This window comes from Ranitomeya variabilis, chromosome 2, assembly GCF_051348905.1.
Source record: "Ranitomeya variabilis isolate aRanVar5 chromosome 2, aRanVar5.hap1, whole genome shotgun sequence".
NCBI lineage: Eukaryota > Metazoa > Chordata > Amphibia > Anura > Dendrobatidae > Ranitomeya > Ranitomeya variabilis.
Window position 1 is genome coordinate 426,013,577 of NC_135233.1, and position 16,169 is coordinate 426,029,745.

A 16,169-nucleotide genomic window follows, 5' to 3' on the forward strand; every position below is an offset into this window, starting at 1 on the left:
CCAGGACACCATCACCCCCTCAATCCTGTGTCACCAGGACACCATCACCCCCTCACTCCGGTGTCACCAGGACACCATCACCCTCACTCCTGTGTCACCAGGACACCATCACCCCCTCACTCCTGTGTCACCAGGACACCATCACCCCCTCACTCCTGTGTCACCAGGACACCACCCCCATACTACTGTGTCACCAGGACACCATCCCCCCTCACTCCTGTGCCACCAGGACACCTTCCATCCCTCACTCCTCTTTCACCAGGACAGTTTCTCCCCTCACTATTTTGCCACAAGGATGCCATCCTCTCCTTCCTTCCATGCCACCATAAATAAGTGAAGTAAAACCAGCAGAAATAGTTGGCAATGAGAAGGCTCAAACTGGGAAATAAAAGGTTATGCAAAACAGAAGACATGAAATGGAAAGAACAACCTACTGTTCGTCTGCAGCCGGGATCACGAGGTGACAAAGCACTGGCCACACAGCAGCTTTATACATAGGTCATCCCGGTACAGGTGGTGCTGGCATCGCATTGTGGGTGTGGATGCCTCCAGGTTGTAACCGATACACAACAATTCACATTTGTCACTGGATCTACCTGTAATGACATTCAGCTCTGTGGTTCGGGAATATTTCCACACGCCTGCATGTGCCAATGACGCCCCCATTGTGAGGGCCGGAGTGGGACCGGATGGGTTTTCTGTTGGGGAAGAGAAGCCGCATTTATTTTTCAGAGTTCACTGTGCGACAAACGACCCGGAAACTTTACGAGTCCGATCCAGACGGCGATTCCACATTTATATTGTGTTTTGTATTTTTTTTTTACAATTTATATTTTCCTACGTTTGCACAATGGAAACACATGAATAATCTGTTTTTTGTCGCCGTATTCCGGGAGCTGTCACTTTTCACTTTTATTTTTTTATTTTACTGCTGATGGAGCGGTGACGGAGGATTTTATTAATTTATGCATCTTGCTTATATTTTGTTTTTTAGTGGTGATCACTTTATATTGTGGGACGGAGCGCGGTGATGACGTTTCTGCAGGTAAATGAGGGAATGTGCACAAGTTGAGTAATTGCAGCAGAATTTTCGAGATGGCAGGAAAAACGCAGAGTAAAATACACGTCTTGGAGTCTCATTTTATTTGTTTTTTTGAAATTCGCCTGAATGGGTGAAAAATACTGAAAGAAGCGACGCTGAAGATTGGGAAAAATAACGTAATAATGATTCAAATCTGCAAGGAAAAAATAAGCATCGTGTGCCTGACCACATCGTTCATTCCGCCGTCGATCACACGTGCGGCTCTCCGCTATGTAATAACATGGTGGAGTCCTAATAATCAGAAGAGGCGCAGGGCATGCAGCTGGTAGTAGGGGGTCCGCAGGGTTCTGGTCCTGTGGCCATGACCATACCTCCCAACTTTTGAAGAAGGCAAAGAGGGACAAAGGCAGCGGTGCGCACAGAGCACTGCAGCAAATTTTAAGCCATGCCCCTTACCACACCCATTTCACAATTAGTCACACCCATATCCACGCCCCAGCCACACCCATTTAGCACTGCTTATCACACTGTTTCATAAACAATAATTATAAACAGAAAAAAATATGGATACACAGTGCCCCATACTGTATAATGGCCACAGTGCTCCATACTACATAATGGCCCCACATGATGCAGCATACTGCATAATGGCCCCACATGATGTTCCATACTGTATAATGGCCACACAGTGTTCCATACTGTATAATGGCCCCGTATGATGCTGCATACTGTATAATGGCCCCACATGATGCTCAATACTGTATAATGGCCCCACATGATGCACAATACTGTATAAGGCTGGTTTCACACTTGCGTTTTGATCTGCAGCGTTTTTTTTTAAAAACGCATGTGGTGAAAAAACGCATGTAAACGCGGCAAAACGCCGCGTTTTTTAGACGCATGCGTTTTTGCATGCAGAAAAAAAAACGCGGCGTTTTGCCGCGTTTACATGCGTTTTTTCCTGCGTTTGCGTTTTTTAAACGCATGCTGAGAAGTGTGTGACAGCTGGCAATCATCAAAATCAACTAGAAAACCCACTATAAACAGAAATAGCTAGGGTTAGGATCCCTAGGGATCCTAACCCTAGGGATCCTAACCCTAACCCTAGGGACCCTAACCCTAGGGATCCTAACCCTAACCCTAGGGATCCTAACCCAAACCCTAACCCTAGGGATCCTAACCCTAAGGGTTAGGACCCTAACCCGAACCCTAGGGATCCTAACCCTAGGGATCCTAAACGCATGTGTTTTTTTGCGGCAAAAAAACGCCGCTAGAAATTACTACAGGTTGCATTTCTGCAACTAAACGCACGCGTCAAAAAACGCATGCGTTGCCAAAAACGCGTCAAAACGCATGCTAAAAAACCGCATGCGTTTTTAATGTTAAGTATAGAAAAAAAACACATGCGTTTTTTAGCACTAAAACGCTGCAGATCAAAACGCAAGTGTAATAATCTTTATTTTTATATAGCGCTAACATATTACGCAGCGCTTTACAGTTTGCACACATTATCATCGCTGTCCCCGATGGGGCTCACAATCTAAATTCCCTATCAGTATGTCTTTGAAATGTGGGAAGAAACCGGAGTGCCCGGAGGAAACCCACGCAAACACAGAGAGAACATACAAACTCTTTGCAGATGTTGTCCAAGGTGGGATTAGAACCCAGGACTCCAGCGCTGCAAGGCTGCTGTGCTAACCACTGCACCACCATGCTGCCCTAATGGCCCCACATGATGCTGCATACTGTATAATGGCCACACATGATGCTCCATACTGTATAATGGCCCCACATGATGCTCCATACTGTATAATGGCCCCACATGATGCTCCATACTGTATAATGGCCGCACATGATGCTCCATACTGTATAATGGCCCCACATGATGCTCCATACTGTATAATGGCCCCACATGATGCTCAATATTGTATAATGGCCACACATGATGCTCCACACTGTATAATGGCCACACATTATGCTCCACACTGTATAATAGCCCCACATGATGCTCCATACTGTATAATGGCCCCACATGATGCTCCATACTGTATAATGGCCCCACATGATGCTCTGTACTGTATAATGGCCCCACATGATGCTGCGTACTGTATAATGGCCACACATGATGCTCCATACTGTATAATGGCAACAGTGCTCCATACTGTATAATGGCCCCACATGATGCTCAATACTGTATAATGGTCACTCATGATGCTCAATACTGTATAATGGCCACACAGTGCTCCATACTGTATGATGGCCCCACATGATGCTCCATACTGTATAATGGCCACACAGTGCTCCTTACTGTATAATGGCCCCACATGATGCTGCGTACTGTATAATGGCCCCACATGATGCTCCATACTGTATAATGGCCCCACATGATGCTCCATACTGTATAATGGCCCCACATGATGCTGCGTACTGTATAATGGCCACACATGATGCTCCATACTGTATAATGGCCCCACATGATGCTCCATACTGTATAATGGCCCCACATGATGCTCAATACTGTATAATGGTCCCACATGATGCTGCATACTGTATAATGGCCACACATGATGCTCCATACTGTATAATGGCCCCACATGATGCTCAATACTGTATAATAGCCCCACATGATGCTCAATACTGTATAATGGCCACAGTTCTCCATACTGTATAATGGCCACACATGATGCTCCATACTGTATAATGGCCTCACATGATGCTCCATACTGTATAATGGCCCCACATGATGCTCAATATTGTATAATGGCCACACATGATGCTCCACACTGTATAATGGCCCCACATGATGCTCCACACTGTATAATAGCCCCACATGATGCTCCATACTGTATAATGGCCCCACATGATGCTCCATACTGTATAATGGCCCCACATGATGCTCTGTACTGTATAATGGCCCCACATGATGCTGCGTACTGTATAATGGCCACACATGATGCTCCATACTGTATAATGGCAACAGTGCTCCATACTGTATAATGGCAACACAGTGCTCCATACTGTATAATGGCCCCACATGATGCTCAATACTGTATAATGGTCACTCATGATGCTCAATACTGTATAATGGCCACATAGTGCTCCATACTGTATGATGGCCCCACATGATGCTCCATACTGTATAATGGCCACACAGTGCTCCTTACTGTATAATGGCCCCACATGATGCTGTGTACTGTATAATGGCCCCACATGATGCTCCATACTGTATAATGGCCCCACATGATGCTCCATACTGTATAATGGCCCCACATGATGCTGCGTACTGTATAATGGCCACACATGATGCTGCGTACTGTATAATGGTCCCACATGATGCTGCATACTGTATAATGGCCACACATGATGCTCCATACTGTATAATGGCCCCACATGATGCTCAATACTGTATAATGGCCACACATGATGCTCAATACTGTATAATGGCCACACATGATGCTGCATACTGTATAATGGCCACACATGATGCTCCACACTGTATAATGGCCCCACATGATGCTCCATACTGTATAATGGCCCCACATGATGCTCCATACTGTTTAATGGCCACTCATGATGCTCCACTCTGTATACTGGCCCCACATGATGCTACATACTGTATAATAGCCACACATGATGCTGCATACTGTATAATGGCCCCATATGATGCTCCATACTGTATAATGGCTCCACATGATGCTCCATACTGTACAATGGCCCCACACGATGCTGCATACTGTATAACAGCCACACATGATGCTGCATACTGTATAATGGCCACACATGATGCTCTATACTGTAAAATGGCCCCACATGATGCTGCATAATGAACACACAGTGCTCCATACTGTATAATGGCCCCACATGATGCTCAATATTGTATTATGGAACTCGTGATGCTGAATACTGTATAATGGCCACACAGTGCTCCATACTCAGAAACAAAGACTCAGGTCCAGAAACCATAGTCACAAATTGGTCCTGCCAGGATCACCCAGAACCAATTGGGATAGTACCCTGAGATACTTCCTATTATATACCAACCTCAAAAAATGAAGTGTAACGACTCATAAACTCACAAAAATAAACATTATATTTATTATTAAACACTACACATACAAAACAAGATCCATATTTCAATAATATAATACTACAGAGTTATCTAAGTATTGGGTAAAGGTGCACCAAAAGAACACGCTAAGTGTCACATCATGAATAAGGGAAGGGCACAATCACATCAAGACTGAATCCCAGTAGTCACTAATTTTTAGCTCAACAGACTACCCATGTCTTTACAGGGATCCACTACTGCACTATTCTACCAAGAACCAATCCCGCGGTCCAGTGACCCAGAGTTTCACAAGTGCAGTAAGGACTGTTAGTCCCATAGTAAAGTCTTACCCTTCTCCTTCTCCATCAATGCCGACACACGCCCCTACGCGCGTTTCGCCCACTGCTTCGTCGGGGGGCCCGCATGGTGTATCTATCTCCAACATCCTGTTTTTATAGTCCTCCGTGCCGCCAATCAGCGGCGCATGTCTCTGACAATAAACGGGCGCCTCATACCGCATCATCTCAAGCGCCAACATGGCAGTGCTGGTCACCGGGAAATCCCGGATGACGTCAGTGACCCGCACTCGTCATTAACAGGCACCGGAAATGATGTCGCGGCCATTGCCCGTGTCAGGAACATGCTCACTAGCGGCAAAGCAATCTCCTCTTATGCCTGATCCTACCGCTGCAATGTAAAACAACACCAGGTAACCGGATGTGTCACGTAACCCTCCTCTTGTCGGTCAGATACTAATTAAGAAAGTGATCTACGTCCACCATTAAATATAAACAAAATATACTAAATACAAAAAAAATATACAAAAAAAATATATAATAATACCAATATAAAAGTTGTGCCCAATCCCAATATATACATAATAGTGTACAGTGATAATTATTATTACAACAATTGCATACAATGATCAAATATACATTCAACAACACATGGAATATAAAATTCACAAGTCCATGATTACAGTATATATAAATATATTAAATAATAAAGTGGCATCGTGCAAATTGGAGAGTTCCATCCATCGGTATGAGGGACAACGAGACTCAAAGGTCCACATCCAGATTGAATTTATTCGGAGGAATATATGAGTAATAAGAGTTCATATAGACATTTTAACACTAAATAAATACAAAGAAACAAGAAAATACAAGTTAAAAACAGGGTAAAAAATATATAAGTAAAATAAGAAACAGTGATTCTCCATCCAGAAATGACAATGAACTACAAGAATGACGAGAAATTTAATTGCTCATTCAGTCCAAAAGGGACCATTGTGTTTAAATTCACTATCCACCTGCATTCTTTCTGCATTAGGATCCGTACGGCGTCACCACCTCTACTCCCCATGTGAACACGATCAATTCCCCAGACTTTCAATTCTTATTGATGATGATGCGGTATGAGGCTCCCGTTTATTGTCAGAGACATGCACCGCTGATTGGCAGCACGGAGTGTTGTGAATTCTGCTTTTGGGCTCCCTCCGGTGGTTGTAGGTGGTAATGCAGTTGTCCCCGAGTTGCAGTCCTGGTCAGGTGTATCTGCTGATTGCAGTTCTGACTGGGGTATTTAGGCGTGCAGGATTCATTAGTCCTTGCCAGTTGTCCATGGTTGTTGGGAGGTTTTGGTCCTGGTTTGGTTCCTTCTGCCAAATCAGCAAAGATAAGTGTCTGGTTTTGTTTCTGTGGCACACATGCTGTGTGCTTAATAATTCTGTGCTATTCAGTGTTTTTTTTGTCCAGCTTAGATTGTGTCAGTATTTTCTCAGTCTTGTTGGATTCTCTGGAGTGGCAGATATACATTCCATGTCTCTAGTTAGATTGTGGAACTTTTTGTATTATCTGCTGTGGATATTTTTGGAAGGGTTTTAATACTGACCGCTTAGTATTCTGTCCTATCTTTCCCTATTTAGCTAGAGTGGCCTCTTTTGCTGAATCCTGTTTTCTGCCTGCGTGTGTCTTTCCTCTCCTACTCACAGTCAATATTTGTGGGGGGCTGCCTATCCTTTGGGGTTCTGCTCTAAGGCAAGGTAGTATTCCTATTTCCATCTATAGGGGTATTTAGTCCTCCGGCTGTGTCGAGGTGTCTAGGGTTTGTTAGGCACACCCCACGGCTACTTCTAGTTGTGGTGTTAGTTCAGGTTTTGCGGTCAGTACAGTTTCCACCTACTCCAGAGAAAGTTCATGCGGCTCCAAAGTCACCGGATCATAACAACGGAGGACTATAAAAACAGGATGTTTCGCCCACTGCTTCGTCGGGGGGCCCGCATGGTGTATCTATCTCCAACATCCTGTTTTTATAGTCCTCCGTGCCGCCAATCAGTGGTGCATGCCTCTAACAAACGGGCGCCTCATACCGCATCATCTCAAGCGCCATCTTATATAAATAAGAATTGAATATTTTACTTATATATTTTTTACCCTGTTTTTAACTTGTATTTGAGTCTCGTTGTCCCTCATACCGATGGATGGAACTCTCCAATTTGCACGATGCCACTTTATTATTATTTAATATATTTATATATACTTTAATCATGGACTTGTGAATTTTATATTCCATGTGTTGTTGAATGTATATTTGATCATTGTATGCAATTGTTGTAATAATAATTATCACTGTACACTATTTTATGTATATATTGGGATTGGGCACAACTTTTATATTGGTATTATTATATATATTTTTTTGTATATTTTTTTGTATTTAGTATATTTTGTTTATATTTAATGGTGGACGTAGATCACTTTCTTAATTAGTATCTGACCGACAGGAGGAGGGTTACGCGACACATCCGGTTACCTGGTGTCGTTTTACATTGCAGTGGTAGGATCAGGCATAAGAGGAGATTGCTTTGCCGCTAGTGCGCATGCTCCTAACACGGGCAATGGCCGCGACATCATTTCCGGTGCCTGTTAATGACAAGTGCGAGTCGCTGACGTCATCCGGGATTTCCCGGTGACCCGCACCGCCATGTTGGCGCTTGAGATGATGCGGTATGAGGCGCCCGTTTATTGTCAGCGACATGCGCCGCTGATTGGCGGCAGGGAGGACTATAAAAACAGGATGTTGGAGATAGATACACCATGCGGGCCCCCCGACGAAGCAGTGGGCGAAACGCGCGTAGGGGCGTGTGTCGGCATTGATGGAGAAGGAGAAGGGTAAGACTTTACTATGGGACTAACAGTCCTTACTGCACGTGTGAAACTCTGGGTCACTGGACCGCGGGATTGGTTCTTGGTAGAACAGTGCAGTAGTGGATCCCTGTAAAGACATGGGTAGTCTGTTGAGCTAAAAATTAGTGACTACTGGGATTCAGTCTTGATGTGATTGTGCCCTTCCCTTATTCATGATGTGACACTTAACGTGTTCTTTTGGTGCACCTTTACCCAATATTTAAATAACTCTGTAGTATTATATTATTGGAATATGGATCTTGTTTTGTATGTCTAGTGTTTAATAATAAATATAATTTTTGTGAGTTTGAGAGTCGCTATACTTCATTTTTTGAGGTTGGTACAGGGTTCCATACTGTATAATGGCCCCACATGATGCTCAATACTGTATAATGGCCACTCATGATGCTCAATACTGTATAATGGCCACACAGTGCTCCATACTGTAACGGCCACACATGATGCTCCATACTGTATAACGGCCCCACATGATGCTCCATACTGTATAATGGCCCCACATGAGGCTCCATACTGTATAATGACCATAGAGTACTCCGTACTGTATAATAGCCCCACATGATGTGCAACACTGTATAATAGCCACACAGTGCTCCATATTGTATAATGGCCACACATGATGCTCAATACTGTATAATAGCCACATGATGCTCAATACTGTATAATGGCCCCACATGATGCTCAATACTGTATAATGGCCGTACAGTGGTCCATACTGTATAATGACCCAACATGATGCTCCATACTGTATGATGGCCACTCCTGATGCTCAATACTGTATAATGGCCACACATGATGCTCCATACTATAGAATGGCTACACATGATGCTCAATACTGTATAATGGCCATACAGTGCCCCATACTGTATAATGACCCCACATGATACTCAATACTGTATAATAGCCACAAATGATGCTCCATACTGTATAATGGCCCCACATGATGCTCCATACTGTATAATGGCCACACATGATGCTCCATACTGTATAATGGACCCACATGATGCTGCGTACAGTATAACGGCCACACAGTGCTCCATACTGTATAATGGCCACACATGACGATGCCAGTGTACAGTCTGGGCTGTAGATGTGTCCCAGCAGCTCTGCTTACAATGCAGGCAAAGATTTCACCACCTGTTGCTGCCCACACTGCTGCCTCACAGATCCTGCACATTGCAATATAGCCCAGCTCTGCGAATTCTGCGTGCACTCAGACAACACCACTATCTACTGGCTCCACTCCATAACTGCTGTAGTATATAAATGATATCGCTGAACAGAAAATGCGAACAGACAAAAGAAAGACTGGAACTAAGAAGAATCAGCACAAAGCAATAAAGCCGGGTATCCACCGCGTTACAGAACAGTCTGTGAAGAACAACTCGCTGCAAGCACTGCCAACGCCATCATACATGAGGCATCACCTGGGAGACGCTGGACATCAACTTGGGGTTTACTATTGTACGACGGCCAAAACGTGACTGAATAAAAGGATTGTACCCACCCTTCACATACAGGAGGAGAGACCTCTGTCTGGCAGACTGCCGGGGTCGGTGCGCTCCTGAGTGTACACATTACCGCTCCATTCACGATCTATAGGAGGTGGTCGCGCACACACACTACCGCTCCATTCACCGTCTATAGGAGGTGGTCGCACACACACACTACTGCTCCATTCACCATGTATAGGAGGTGGTCGCACACGCTCACTACCGCTCCTCTCACAGTCTATAGGAGGTGGTCGCACACGCTTACTACCGCTCCATTCACCATCTATAGGAGGTGGTCGCACATGCTCACTACAGCTCCAATCACTGTGTATAGGAGGTGGTCGCTCACACTCACTAGAGCTCCATTCACTGTGTATAGGAGGTGGTCACACACGCTCACTACCGCTCCATTCACCGTCTATAGGAGGTGGCTGCACACGCTCACTACCGCTCCATTCACCATCTATAGGAGGTGGTCGCACACGCTCACTACCGCTCCATTCACTATCTATAGGAGGTGGTCGCACACACTTACTACCGCTCCACTCACCATCTATAGGAGGTGGTCGCACACGCTCACTACTTCTCCATTCACCGTCTATAGGAGGTGGTCGCACTCTCACTACCGCTCCTCCATTCACTGTCTATAGGAGGTGGTCGCACACACACACACTACAGCTCCATTCACCATCTATAGGAGGTGATCGCACATGCTCACTACAGCTCCATTCACCGTCTATAGGAGGTGGTCGCACACACTCACTACCGCTCCATTCACCATCTATAGGAGGTGGTCGCACACGCCCACTACTGCTCCATTCACTGTCTATAGGAGGTGGTCGCACACACTACCGCTCCATTCACCATCTATAGGAGGTGGTCGCACACACTCACTACCACTCCATTCACCGTCTATAGGAGGTGGTCGCACACACGCACTACCGCTTCATTCACCATCTATAGGAGGTGGTCGCACACGCTCACTACCACTCCATTCACCATCTATAGGAGGTGGTCGCACACGCTCACTACCTCTCTATTCACTGTGTATAGGAGATGGTCGCACACACTCACTACCACTCCATTCAACATCTATAGGAGGTGGTCGCACACGCTCACTACTGCTCCATTCACTGTCTATAGGAGGTGGTCGCACACGCTCACTACCGCTCCTTTCACTGTGTATAGGAGGTGGTCGCATACGCTCACTACTGCTCCATTCACTGTCTATAGGAGGTGGTCGCACACACTACCGCTCCATTCACCATCTATAGGAGGTGGTCGCACACACTCACTACCACTCCATTCACCGTCTATAGGAGGTGGTCGCACACACGCACTACCGCTTCATTCACCATCTATAGGAGGTGGTCGCACACGCTCACTACCACTCCATTCACCATCTATAGGAGGTGGTCGCACACGCTCACTACCTCTCTATTCACTGTGTATAGGAGATGGTCGCACACACTCACTACCACTCCATTCACCATCTATAGGAGGAGGTCACACACGCTCACTACCGCTCCATTCACCGTCTATAGAAGTTGGTCGCACACGCTCACTACCGCTCCATTCACCGTCTATAGGAGGTGGTCGCACACGCTCACTACCGCTTCATTCACCGTCTATAGGAGGTGGTCGCACACGCTCAGTACCGCTCCATTCACCGTCTATTGGAGGTGGTCGCACACTCTCACTACCTCTCCATTCACCATCTATAGGAGGTGGTCGCACACGCTCACTACCGCTCCATTCACCGTCTATAGGAGGTGGTCGCACACGCTCACTACGACTCCATTCACTGTCTATAGGAGGTGGTCGCACACGCTCACTACTGCTCCATTCACCATCTATAGGAGGTGGTCGCACACGCTCACTACTGCTCCATTATTATAAATAATAATAATAATTCACCATCTATAGGAGGTGGTCGCACACTCACTACCGCTCCATTCACTGTCTATAGGAGGTGGTCGCACACACTCACTACCGCTCCATTCACCATCTATAGGAGGTGGTCGCACACACGCACTACCGCTCCATTCACCATCTAAAGGAGGTGGTCGCACACGCTCACTACCGCTCCATTCACTGTGTAAAGGAGATGGTCGCACACACTCACTACCACCCCATTCACCATCTATAGGAGGTGGTCGCACACGCTCACTACCACTCCATTCACCATCTATAGGAGGTGGTCGCACACGCTCACTACCTCTCTATTCACTGTGTATAGGAGATGGTCGCACACACTCACTACCACTCCATTCAACATCTATAGGAGGTGGTCGCACACGCTCACTACTGCTCCATTCACTGTCTATAGGAGGTGGTTGCACACGCTCACTACTGCTCCATTCACCATCTATAGGAGGTGGTCGCACACGCTCACTACTGCTCCATTCACTGTCTATAGGAGGTGGTCGCACACGCTCACTACTGCTCCATTCACTGTCTATAGGAGGTGGTCGCACACGCTCACTACCGTTACATTCACTGTCTATAGGAGGTGGTCGCACACGCTCACTACTGCTCCATTCACCATCTATAGGAGGTGGTCGCACACGCTCACTACTGCTCCATTCACTGTCTATAGGAGGTGGTCGCACACGCTCACTACCGTTCCATTCACTGTCTATAGGAGGTGGTCGCACACGCTCACTACCGCTCCATTCACCATCTATAGGAGGTGGTCGCACACGTTCACTACCGCTCCGTTCACCATCTATAGGAGGTGGTCGCACAAACACACTACCGCTCCATTCACTGTCTATAGGAGGTGGTCGCACACGCTCACTACTGCTCCATTCACCATCTATAGGAGGTGGTCGCACACGCTCACTACCGCTCCATTCACCATCTATAGGAGGTGGTCGCACACGTTCACTACCGCTTCGTTCACCATCTATAGGAGGTGGTCGCACACACACACTACCGCTCCATTCACTGTCTATAGGAGGTGGTCGCACACGCTCACTACTGCTCCATTCACCATCTATAGGAGGTGGTCGCACACGCTCACAACCGTTACATTCACTGTCTATAGGAGGTGGTCGCACACGCTCACTACTGCTCCATTCACCATCTATAGGAGGTGGTCGCACACGCTCACTACTGCTCCATCCACTGTCTATAGGAGGTGGTCGCACATGCTCACTACCGTTCCATTCACTGTCTATAGGAGGTGGTTGCACACGCTCACTACCGCTCCATTCACCATCTATAGGAGGTGGTCGCACACGTTCACTACCGCTCCGTTCACCATCTATAGGAGGTGGTCGCACACACACACTACCGCTCCATTCACTGTCTATAGGAGGTGGTCGCACACGCTCACTACCGCTACGCTGAATGCAGGTGACCAAAAACCGCGTGATTTATCATCAAAATGGCCCGTTTGTGTCACACAATAATCAGCACGCCATTTTGAAGAATTTTGGTACAAAACAATAGTAACAAATACAACAAGACCAAAAAGGTCTGATTCCTTGGACCTTTTGCGTCAGTGAATCTTAAGACCCTTCCTCCGTCCAGCTCCCCATACAGAAGGGATCAGACTACAAGTCGAGATTGTCTGCAGTTGATCTAGGCGGTGCCTCCCCATGAACACACGCGACCCCCACAGCCCTGTCTATTCCTTCTTTCTGTTGTCGTCACATGGAAAAGGGGAGAAACCTGAAACGGTCAAAAGTTACCTGCAAGTTTGGGTGGGGAGACGTGCGGTCACTGCGGGTATTGCGGCCCATATACGGACCCAGGTATACGGCCGTCTGAGTCCAGGCATGCGTCGGGAGTTCAGCGAGGATTTTATGGCTTCGGCCTAAATCCCTGAAAAATCGAGATTCCGACGCCCCCGATGGAGACATTCAGCACAATCAGAGTGGACGCCGTCTATGTCGTTTTTGGCTATGGCCGCCCCTGAGATGGCACAAGAATGCAGTCACCTCCTCTCTTGTGACCCTCAGGGGCAGGAATATGACACCGGCGTCCCAGGGCAGACGGCACCATGAGATTGCGCATCACTCCACCAACGCGTGGTGCTAATAGAAGAGGACGACTCCGCCGCGGGGCTTGTAGGGGTCTTGTGTGTAGACAAGTATAGGTTTAATTTGTTTTCATCTTGGGGCACCATTACATTTTTGGGGGACACTATTAATTGTTAAAGGCAGACACTTTAATATTGTTAAAAGGAGATCTCAGGGGGCACTATTACATTATAAGGGGGGACTTACGGGGCAGTATGACATAAGGGGGTACTATGACATTATAAGGGGGCACTAGAACATTATAAGGGGTCAATATGACATTATAAGGGGGGCACTATGACATTATAAGGGGGTAATATGAAATTATAAGGGGTTACTATGACATTATAAGGGGGCACTATGACATTATAAGGGGGACTATGACATAAGGGGGGACTATGACATAAGGGGGGCAATATGACATTATATGGGGTCACTATAACATTATAAGGGGGGGTACTATGACATAAGTGGTCACTATGACATTATAAGTGGTCAATATGACATTATAAGGGGGGACTATGACATTATAAGTGGTCACTATGACATTTTAAGGGGCCATTCAAGGAATTATAACCTTCAGAGGGTCATACGAGGGGCTTCTTCAATTTCTTTACATATAATTTGGCTCATGAACAACACAAAGCAAGAAGGTAAAGAAATATTGGGGGTCCCATACCTTAGAGATGACTGAATACGGATTATTCATTAACACCTTATGGTCCAGGTCCCCAACCCCCCAAGCTTAATTTTTCTGTGATGCTGATGTGACAACGGCTTTTGAGGTTGGTCTTTCACTTGGGGTCAGATATATTTTGTTTTGGAGACACTTTTTGGGTGGGGACTTAAGGGGGAGCGAGCCCACCATAGAAAGTGATTGGCTACAGGAATCATTGCTGCAGGAGGTAGAGACTGGCGGGGGTCCGAGCAGTCTTAGAATGAGATTGGGAGGGGGGATTGGAAAGATAAATGTGGCTGCTTTTCCTTTTTCCCCTCCGGTCACCCTCTTTGCACGGGTCTACGATGCCACCGTTAACCCCACATTGTGACCTTTTCTTTGTTATTCCGATCTAAGCATCTCATCTTTGTGCAATACATCAGACGGACGGTTAGAAAAAAAGAAAAGAAAAACTTATTCTGCAAAAAAAAAAAAAAAGGCAACGAAAAACGAAGGCTCAAAAGGACAAACTTAATGTGACGTCAGGGGTTAACAAGGGACGACTGACGGTCCTAAGTGCGGGTGGAGCACGTTCTCCATCAGATCGGAGCCAGGACTGGAAAGTGTCAGAAGTGTCGTATGGACAAGATGTCGGATCGCAGGAGGCGAGAAGAACGTCGGTCCCAGATTAGGATCAGATTCTGCGTATCCCCCTAATACGTTCTCCATCCTCAGGACTCCGAGCCCAGAATATAAACCTGCCTACAAACATGGAGCAGGGGCAGGATCGGGACCTACCAAGGCTCACGTGTAGCCCCCGCCGGCAGTGAAGAGGTTAACCCCTTAGCGCCTGCCTCGTCCACCTGATCCCATGTTCCCCTTCCTCCGCTCTCGGAGTAGACCACTTACTTGCTCCCCGCCATGATGCTGTGACAGCGCGGCTTCGCTCCTCCCTACGTTGTTGTAGGCATCGGGGCGAGACTCAACCTTTGGTCTCCATTTCCCTGCGCGGTCCGACCAGCTGAGCGACTGCTGGGTACGAGCCGTTGTCACATGTTATATGGGACTGCCACCGACACTTGCTGCTGCAGGGCGACAGGCATAGCTAAATACATACTTATCGCTTCGTAAACTCTATACATTAATTGCACATTTACTGTTTGCAGAAATCTCGAGGAGCGCGGCTGAGTTTTTGTTTTGCCTGAGCGGACAAACTTGACAAGCTACATTCACAATAGAAGACGTAAAGTAAAGGAGATTTCCAAGGTCACATCATTGACGCCTTCTTAGAAGGTCGTGTTCACACAGAGATTTTCAGTGTGCATGTTTTTCTCCGCACGAATCACACAGGCTACGGCAAGAAAACAGAAATGAGACGCGATCTGGGGCATTTTTTGGTGCTAAGCCGTTATTGTTCAATGGGGAGAAAACTGCAGTAAAAACTCTGAAACAGCAACTAAACTTTCACAGCAGATTTTTCACATTTGACACCTTAATAGCCCCGAGACCCCCAGTGATGGCTCAATAGACCCCCGAACAGTGCGCAGCTCCGGGTACGAGAGAGCACAGCTACGTTTCTGTCCCCATCTCTGTGCACTGCCCTCTCCTGAGCTGTTAGGGGGTCTATGGAGCAATCAGTGGGGGTCTCAGGCTCCGGAGCCCACCGATCTGCTGACAATTCAAGTGCCGACCAA

General features: G+C 46.7%; 1 protein-coding gene across 5 annotated transcripts in view; it reads right to left on the reverse strand.

Annotated features, from left to right (window-relative positions):
- The window catches only part of LOC143806390 (para-nitrobenzyl esterase-like), a 31,731-nt gene extending 16,196 nt beyond the window's left edge, over positions 1-15,535 (reverse strand). For 2 of the 5 annotated variants that reach the window (XM_077286833.1, XM_077286831.1), the window contains exon 1: positions 597-736. In XM_077286833.1, coding sequence (XP_077142948.1) covers positions 597-721 — 125 coding nt within the window. In that variant the 5' untranslated portion in view covers positions 722-736. Of the gene's footprint in view, positions 1-596; positions 737-13,487; positions 13,592-15,384 lie in introns of those variants that run through there. The other 3 variants (XM_077286835.1, XM_077286834.1, XM_077286832.1) reach the window with 3 other exon arrangements.
- Positions 15,536-16,169: the final 634 nt, after the last annotated feature.